This window comes from Procambarus clarkii, chromosome 11 (assembly GCF_040958095.1).
Source record: "Procambarus clarkii isolate CNS0578487 chromosome 11, FALCON_Pclarkii_2.0, whole genome shotgun sequence".
Classification (NCBI taxonomy): domain Eukaryota; kingdom Metazoa; phylum Arthropoda; class Malacostraca; order Decapoda; family Cambaridae; genus Procambarus; species Procambarus clarkii.
Genome location: NC_091160.1, coordinates 9,118,781 through 9,128,933, shown reverse-complemented (window position 1 = coordinate 9,128,933; position 10,153 = coordinate 9,118,781). Strand labels below are relative to the sequence as shown.

At 43.5% G+C, this 10,153-nt stretch overlaps 1 protein-coding gene across 1 annotated transcript; it reads left to right on the top strand.

Moving 5' to 3' along the window:
- The first annotated feature begins 2,047 nt into the window (after nucleotides 1-2,047).
- LOC138363523 (putative ammonium transporter 1) lies at nucleotides 2,048-6,454 on the top strand. Its single transcript, XM_069322880.1, has 7 exons — nucleotides 2,048-2,204; nucleotides 4,423-4,512; nucleotides 4,767-4,991; nucleotides 5,184-5,383; nucleotides 5,519-5,746; nucleotides 5,955-6,066; nucleotides 6,300-6,454. Exons 1-7 carry the CDS (start codon nucleotides 2,048-2,050, stop codon nucleotides 6,452-6,454), a joined length of 1,167 nt encoding a protein of 388 aa, XP_069178981.1.
- Nucleotides 6,455-10,153: the final 3,699 nt, after the last annotated feature.

Genomic DNA, 10,153 nt, shown 5'->3' with positions numbered 1-10,153 from the left:
GGCAAATTTTGGGTGCACTATGAGGATATCTTCAAGAACACGAGAGTGAATAAAGTAATTGCAAAGCTCCAGGTATCTCATGCCAACTCGTCTGAAAGGTCTAATAACTGGGCTCGGTGGTGTAGTGTGGGAGATCATGCCGCAGTTCCTGCTCACAGAGTTTGTACCTGGAGTGCTCAGGATTGGGAGATCCGTCACTTGCAGCCACCTGCCACAGGTAACGGTAACCCAACCTAATCCTGGCAACCACTGTGTCGCACAGTCCTTTGGACGTTTTGTGTTGCTCATTTTATATATATATATATATATATATATATATATATATATATATATATATATATATATATATATATATATATATATATATATATATATATATATATATATATATATATATATATATATATATATAAAAAGTTGTTACATTCTTGTACAGCCACTAGTACGCGTAGCGTTTCGGGCAGGTCCCTGGAATACGATCCCCGCCGCGAAGAATCGTTGTTACAACCAAGTACCCATTTTACTGTTGAGTTAAACAGAGGCTACAGTTAAGGATTTGCGCCCAGTAAATCATCCCCGGCCAGGATACGAACCCATGACAAGCGCTCGCGGAACGCCAGGCGAGTGTCTTACCACTACACCACGGAGACTAGATATATAGATATAGGTTTCAGATCTGAACAAATCATAGCTTATTATACTAGTGCTTTCAGGTCGTTGGGAGTCAGTAATTTGTTTCCTATCAGACCTGAGTGTTTGGAACAATATAGTTTTGACGGTAGAGATGGGGATACCTAGTTCTAATTCAACTTCATCTTTGTTACACGCTAATTTGGCTGCAATGTCTGCCTCATTATGACGGGTTATATTTATCTTTGCATCTTTTTGAATCTCCTTTGTATGGATACCATCACAGCGACGGTCTCGCTTCATGCAGGTCGGCGTTCAAACCCACCGACCGTCCATGTGGTAGGGTACCTTCCTTCCCATCCCAAATCCTGATCCTGGGCTCTTTCCCCCGATAATTCCCTTCCCCCCTTCAACCACCGTGGCATCAGTGGGAATTAGCTGTAAAAATCACCAATCAGCATCTCATCTGGTCGCCTATAAATACCGCAGTGCTCCCCGAAAACAGCACCATTTGGTCACCACTTGGTCCGGGAGACATCTCCCGTCACGCAGGGTGCAGTTGCACCTCCACAGATCTCCAGTATCAGCTCTTGATACTGGGAATGGCTTAAAACCACTTACGGGCTATTCATGCCCGTGCCACCTTTTCGATGGTTTAATCGTCATCTTGGACACATTCATGGGAGACATCTCCCGTCACGCTGAGTGCACTTGCACCTCCACAGATCTCCAGTATGAGCTCTTGATACTGGTGATGGCTCGAAAGGGCCACCACTTACGAGCTATTCATGCCCGTGCCATCTTTTGGGTGGCTTCATCTTCATCTTCTTCATCTGTTTAAAACACGGGAGACATCTCCCGTCACGCTGGGTGCAGTCGCACCTCCACAGATCTCCAGTATCATCTATTGATACTGGTGATGGCTCAAAAGGGCCACCACTTACCAATTCATGCCCGTGCCACCTATTGGGTGGCTTCATCTTCATCTTAACACATTCACAAGGGAGACATCTCCCATCATGCAGGGTGCATTCGCACCTCCACAGATCTCCAGTATCAGCTCTTGATACTGGTAATGTCTTAAAATGGCCACCACTTACGGGCTATTCATGCCCGTGCCACCTTTTGGGTGGCTTCATCTTCATCTTAACACATTCACAAGGGAGACATCTCCCATCATGCAGGGTGCATTCGCACCTCCACAGATCTCCAGTATCAGCTCTTGATACTGGGAATGGCTTAAAACCACTTACGGGCTATTCATGCCCGTGCCACCTTTTGGGTGGCTTAATCTTCATCAATCAATCAATCAACCGAAAACAGACAGTAGTTGGAGGAGCTTGAGAGTGAGAAGGTGTACCCCATTTCGTCTTCAGTTGACTAGGATATTTTCCTTGCGATTTTGAGAGATCCAACTATGGATTCCGGCCAAGATATAACCTGGTTAATGTCTGCCGAAGACCCGCCGTCAGCGACGCTGTCTTCAGTCGTCCGGGAGGAACGTGACCTGCTGGCTCCCTCGCTGACTGACCAGGACATGTTCTTCCTCATTCTGACCGGAATCCTAATATTCAGTGAGTATCAACGTTAATGTTATTTCCTAATTCTCAATTACTCCTCTCTCTCTCTCCCCCTTTCAGTTATCTCTTTCCGTATTCTCCCCTCTCTTCTGCTCTGTCCTATCTCACCCCTCTTCCCCAACATCCACCCTTTCTCATCTTTCTTGCCCTCTGTCCCCACCCCCCTTTCCCTTTGATCTCTATCGCAGAAAATGTAATACTGAATTCGCTTTCACCGTCTGCATCACTACATATTTCCTACATACTATCTTCATTTTTGTAAGCTTCTTCACTACTCATTATCTTACAGTCTTTATTTAAGGCATCTCACCGTCTTTATTGACGGGCATCATCACTTACCGTCTTTATTTCACCCAATCTTCCTCGCTGTAAATACCTTAACTACTCACAGCCATCATCACTATAACCATCTTCACTACACACAGCCTCCAACACTGTAACGATTTACATTACAAATAACCATGCTCATCCCTGTAACCATCTTCACTAAATACTGTCTTTACTAAAACTTATTTAGTGGATACTAACCATCCACTAAATACGTGGATGAATGTAGAAAATAGAGAACTATTAGCTGAATATCAAATAAATGGATTTATTCACACAGATAGATATATTAGACGAGGAGGGGGAGTAGCCATATATGTTAGGGACAATTTGAAATGTAGTCTCAAAGAGGGAATCAAAACTGAACCACACACAGAAACTATATGGATAGAATTTAACGAAAAAGCAAATCTTATAATAGGAGCTATATACAGGCCACCAAACTTAGACGGGATGGAAGCAAAGCACCTATGGGATGAAATATCTAGAGCATCTGGGTCTAACAGTATTTGTGCCATGGATGACTTTAATTTTAGTGGAATAAATTGGTTTAACAGAACAGGGAATAATGAAGCAGAAGATTTATAGAATTAATTGACGATTGCTTTCTTACGCAACACATTGGAACCAACGCGGGAAAATAATATTTTAGATTTAGTGTTAACTAGCAGGGGAAACACAAATTAATGACATCGAAATAGGGAGTGAGCTAGGGAACAGTGATCACAGAGAAATCAGATTTAGCATAGAATGAAATAGATCTGTAGGAGAAAATTCTGTTAAAGTGCCAGATTTTCGAAAAGCTGATTTTAATAGCCTAAGAAATGTTTTGGGTCAAATAGATTGGAAAGTCTTGGGCATGAGGGTTGGCCGGTGTTGGAGCGAGACATGAACCCAGCGATTGGTGACTAAGAATTTTTTGGTCAAATAGATTGGGGTCTTGGGCATGGGGGTTTGGCAGTCTTGGAGCGAGACGTGAACCCAGCAATAGGTGACGTAAAAAGGGATTTCGATGTGGATTTAAAATATAACTGATTTAAAAATATTCTATGCAAAGCACAGGAACGTAGTATTCCATACAAATTGAATAGATCGAATACCAATGACCCAAAATGGATAACAAAGTATCTGAAGAACCTAATAAGTAGAAAGAGAGCTTGGTACAACAGGATTAAGAATGGGGAAGTCAGTTTAGAACAGAAATTCGTACAACTGGTTAGAAATGTTAAAAAGAGATAAGGAGGGCAAAAAGAAACTATGAAGTTCGCATAGCAGGGCAAGCAAAGACAAATTCTAAAGTTTTTTTCAGTTTATATCGAACAGACTAGGGAAAGTATAGGTCCATTAAAAACAGACATGTCAGATAACGGATAATGACGAGGAGATGAGTAGTATTTTTAATAAATATTTTATCTCTGTATTTACTAAAATGGAACTTAACACCATGCCTTCAGCCGAACAAGTCTATGTGGGTGGGGACGTGGACAGGTTGACTAGTTTAGCAGTTACCAGGGAGGATGTTATTAAACAAACAGTAAAACTCAAACCAAACAAATCCCCAGGGCCGGTTGAAGTGTTTGCCAGGGTGCTTAAAGAATGCAAAGAGGAGCTTTGGGAGGCACTGTTTACCATATTTAATAAATCAATAGAGTCAGGCAGAGTGCCAGAGTCATGGAAGGTTGCTAATGTGGTACCAATTTTTAAGGAAGGAGATAGATCACTTGCATCAAACTATTGGCTAAAGGACTAGGAGACCGACATGCATTCTGTTATATATAGAAATCAAGTATTTATTCAGTAATAAAATACAGGTATTCTCTATTCTGGAAATAATTTTAACATGCTTTAAATGAATTTGATATAAAATTTGTATTTTTTCCAACAGTGTTGCAGATGGGGTTCACGTTGCTTGAGGCAGGATACGTAAGGTCCAAGAACACTGGCAACATTCTTTTCAAGAACTTACACATTATTGGTAAGTAATCAAACACCCGCCTTCGTTTTTAATATGTGAAGTTCTCGCCCATTTCTTGAGAAATATATATTTGGTTTTCCAAACCCAAGTCTGCAGGTGTTATGCATAATTTTGAAATTATAAAAATTCTACTACCATATAGTCCTCTTTAATCCCTCCCTGGCCCGCCTTAATTACTTCTTTCCAGTACTGTCTCCATCACTTCTTTTAGTGCTTATTCCTGTACTAAACATCTACCTTATTGCTCTCTCCAGTCATAAGTGCCATAGCGTACTTGCTGGTAGGGTTCCAGCTGGCATTTGGAAGAGGAAACAGCTTCTCTGGCATGGGCGATTGGACATACGGGCTGGCGGACGAGCGCCTGGTCTTTTGGTTGTTCCAGTTCGCGTTCGCTGCCACAGCTGCCACCATAGTCTCCGGGTCGATGGCTGAGCGGTGTGCCTTCAACGCCTACCTCATCTGCTCCGTCATGCTGTCTGGTGGGTGGAAGGAATCCGATTCTCTTTATCTCTTTGTTTCTGTGTCTCAAAATTCATAAGAGAAGAGACTGTCTAACATTTGCACAGCTGGCATATGTAAGACAGCCCCTATGGTGTACCTGGATATGACAATGTTTGTGTGTTGGTACAGCTGTGGTGTACCTGGTTATGATAATATTTGTGTTTGTACAGGTGTGGTGTACCCTGTGGTGTCACACTGGACCTGGTCATACGTTGGCTGGCTCAAGACTCAACACTACCAGGACTTCGGTGGCTCCGGCGTCGTCCACCTCACAGGGGGCGTTGCAGCTCTTGTTGGGGCTGTAATTCTTGGACCCAGAATCGGTCGCTTCGGACCCAAGGGCAAGGAGATACGTGGACACTCTGTGCCGGTATGTTCATAGAGCATTAGTAATATGTGTTATTATATGAAGTCATGAAGCAAGATATAATTTTAGTGGAATATCATGTTTAATACAAATATTATACGTCAAGATAAAGGTGTAAAGTTGTGTTTGAACTTCCAGCTGGCAGCTCAGGGATTCTTAATCCTGCTCTTCGGGTTCCTGGCCTTCAACGGAGGGTTCCAAGCGTCCATCAGCCACGAGGTTGATGCTGTAGCCATTGCCAAGGTTGTCTTCAACACTGCGATATCGGCCTCTTCAGGAGGCATCGCTGTGCTCTTGATGAATCATTCTAGGAGGGAGTCCCTCTGGTCCTTCCTAATGGCCCTTAATGGTTCTCTCGCTGGCATGGTAAGTACCGCTCTGCACTGTGTGGCCGGGAGTCCATCTGGTGCTAGTGTGATGGACTCTGCTAGCTGTTAATTTTCATGGATGGACATTTAATTTAAACTTAATTTAGTATTATGATAACATAACTAATTTCTTATCAAAATACCGTTACTTGCAATATGTATGTGAGTTTGTTTATCCAATGCTTAAGGACATATTTCCATGACAGGTGTCAATCAGTGTCAGGTGCAACGTTGTCCAGCCGTGGAGTGTCTGTGTCATTGGTACAGTGGGTGGATCAGTGTTCCTCGCCATCCACACCCTTCTGCCCAAGTTGAAGGGTACGTTACTGCTTCTCTCACCGCTCAGTTTTCTTAACAACTTTGTCTTAAGAAAACAACAAGTAGCCAGTTTTATCTAACTTGAATTTTAAATATTTAACTCTAATGTTATGTTCTGTAGATGTAAAAAAAATACTTAAATATTTTTCTCTTTTTATATTACTTCAAAGTGTACGTGCATATTGGGACTCTTGAGTTTGTGAGTGTAAAGTTAATTAATATTTCTTCCACAGTTGACGACCCACTTGATGCTGTGGCTGTACACATGGGAGGTGGGTTGTGGGGGCTGGTTGCTGTGGCCCTCTTCCAGGATGGTGGCATTGTGTACGGGGGCAGCGCGGAGGTCCTCGCCTGGAACATAGTGGGGGCGCTAGCCATAGTGGCCTAATCTGGTGGTCACTGCTTGGTTATGTTTGGTTCCCTCAGGCTGCTCGGCGTCTTGAGGGTGCCTCCAGAAATGGAAATTGCAGGCAAGTGAAGTTAATACATAAAGTTTTCACTTTTGTATTATATAATTGATAATTGTTATATTTTTAGTGTTATGAACGCATTCATTATACATTGTAAATGTTTTATATCTAACAATATCTGTATGCCAGGAATGGACATCTTGACGCACGGGGAACCAGCCTACCCAGCTGACGCTTGGCTGGAGAGCCAGTACGATGGATCCGTAAACGCTCAGAACACAAAGAATTCAAGTAATTTGTCAACTAAGTTGCTTTTAAAGTTTTTGTATGTGATGTTTATTTCGTATTAATAAAATTCTTGATAGAAATTCATTCAGTTTTATCCACCATTCATCTTATCCGTTATTTTCCAGATCTTCCACCCAACATGTCTGCCCCGGAAGAATTTGGCTTGACTAATTCCCAGGACCCAGGTCCAGTCCCTGGACACCTTGTATACTGGAGTCGTGCAGGACCAGTCCCATCCCACCTCTCACCCGTCGTGTCCCTCAATAACCCCGAAGCTAACCACTTGAACTCCAGCAATAGTGTCTCTGAAGCTGGCTTCACAGTCCGACTGGGAGACCATGATCTGCGAGTCCTCGTTGAACCCAGAGATCAACGTGGTCAAGATCCTCAGTGTTATACCAATGAGGCTTTTGACGAAACTACAAAGCTTTAAGATTCTCTTTTATTTGTCATTACTTATGAAAGTATGTGTATGTTGTCATTACTTATGAAAGTATGTGTGTGTTTGTCATTACTTATTGTTATGGGTAAGGTTCATGTGTCTTTCAATCGCAATAATTAAATAATAAATGTGGCCTTGCCAATATAAAGTGTCTAGGGATTAAAGAAACGACTGCTTCACAAGCACATCAATATACTTCATGAAGGGATAACAAAGAAACAGACATCAAATAAATACACACAGGTAGCCAAGAATCACCAGATATATTCTCATTTAAATATATTTAATAATAAGTTTAGATAATATCTATAGGCACTGATCACTAACTTACCCAATATAAGAATATATGGGTAAGCAAATAATGGTCTAACCAGGCAAGTAACTATGTTAACTGAACTAAACAGGCACCTTTGACTTATCTTATGATTCAGGTCCACCTCGGATAACTCCACCCATGCTACTGGCTGCCAAGTGTCCAGTAGCATGGGGGTGGCGTCAACATATTACCAATTAAGGCCCAAATGAATATTTTTAGATACGCTGCTATCTGCAGCGTATCTAAATAATACTTATGAACAGTAATACTTATGAACATATTTATAAATACCGTAATATACATTAAACATAACTAAGGTGTAATTAAAATACATGTACACACAAGAACACTGAATAATTACTGGGGTAAATCAGTGACGCTATGTTGGATACAATGCGTGCATCAATGACTACTCCGTATACGGGCTCCCCTCCCACGAGACGCCACTGTCTCTCCCCACATGAATAAACATGCAATAGCGTCAAAAAATACAACAAACAAGCACGCTACAGTTAACGCAAACAATACTCAACGAAAACAAAAAAGGACGTAGTGTTAATCTCACAATAACTGAGGAAGGAATTTAGGAACATTAATGCTTTATCATGAAAAATGTCAGAATCAAGTATTATTGATACATAACACTTATGAAAGTACTGTATGTGTGTTATCATTACTTATGAAAGTGTGTGTGTGTAGTTGTCATTACTTATGACATTATGTGTGTTTGTCATTAGTTGTGGAAGTATGTGCGTGTATGCAATTAATTAATCTATTTTTGTAATGCTGTTAGTTTAAATTGTAAACAATAGTAAATATATTTGTATCAATAATCCATATTGTTTATTATTTCCTGGTGTTATTACCCAAACTAATTCAGAAGATTTGTATCTTATAAAATAACTTAAGATATTCAGAATAAAAACAAATGTAGATTGGGAAATTTATTGTATCTTTTATACTTATAAATATAAATAATAATTAAATGTTTATTCAGGTAACATACATACAAGATGAGTTGCAAACAGAATGTTGGATTTCTAGATAGTTTCCATAACTATTTATTCAGTTTATACTATGCCTAAAGCCACTAATACGCAGAGCGTGGCTTGTCGCTTTGGTCGCCAGGGGGTGTGGGTGTTCCTGTCCTCCCTGCATTTGTCGTCAAGTGGTGACTGGGTGTTCGTCGGTGACGCTCCTAATGGGGGGATCTCTTCCCCCTGTTGTGCGTGTGCACTCTGTAAGCCTGGAATTTTCTGGCCATGCCGGGTACCCGGAGGTTGAACTTGTAATGTCTGACATGCTCCGTGTCCCCGTGGATGTGATTTACGGTGTTGAACTCATCGCATGATTGTCAAATTTGTGGGGGACGCAGAGTATCGTGCGTTTCTCCAGCGCTTCGAGGGGTGATCCTTGCCCCTGCCGGGTGGTGCCGGCTCTGGAGATTTCCGATCGAAGTGGTGCATTGACAATACGTGGGTGCCCTTGGGGCGCCCTTGGAGTTTTCCGAGGACCTCCTGTGGCGTTACTGCGGGAAGTTTGGAGCTGTCGTCAGTGTGAGGCTGCACAAGCTTTCCTTGGGGAAGTTCCATGGTTTGTAAATGAACATTCGGACCCTGGGGATGCGCCCGAAGGCGCATCCCGCAGGCTCCGGTAAACCACCTCCTCCGCAGGTTGCGGAGGAGGTGGTTTACCACCACACGAGGGCCACACAACACACGAGGGCCACACAACACACGAGGGCCACACAACACACGAGGGCCACACAACACACGAGGGCCACACAACACACGAGGGCCACACAACACAACAAGGGCCACACAACACAACAAGGGCCACACAACACACGAGGGCCACACAACACACGAGGGCCACACAACACACGAGGGCCACACAACACACGAGGGCCACACAACACACGAGGGCCACACAACACACGAGGGCCACACAACACACGAGGGCCACACAACACACGAGGGCCACACAACACACGAGGGCCACACAACACACGAGGGCCACACAACACAACAAGAGCCACACAACACACGAGGGCCACACAACACACGAGGGCCACACAACACAACAAGGGCCACACAACACAACAAGGGCCACTCAACACAACAAGGGCCACACAACACAACAAGGGCCACACAACACAACAAGGGCCACATAACACACGAGGGCCACACAACACACGAGGGTCACACAACACACGAGGGCCACACAACACACGAGGGCCACACAACACACGAGGGCCACACAACACACGAGGGCCACACAACACACGAGGGCCACACAACACACGAGGGCCACACAACACACGAGGGCCACACAACACACGAGGGCCACACAACACACGAGGGCCACACAATACACGAGGGCCACACAACACAACAAGAGCCACACAACACAACAAGGGCCACACAACACAACAAGGGCCACATAACACACGAGGGCCACACAACACACGAGGGCCACACAACACACGAGGGCCACACAACACACGAGGGCCACACAACACACGAGGGCCACACAACACACGAGGGCCACACAACACACGAGGGCCACACAACACACGAGGGCCACACAATACACGAGGGCCACACAACACAACAAGGGCCACACAACACA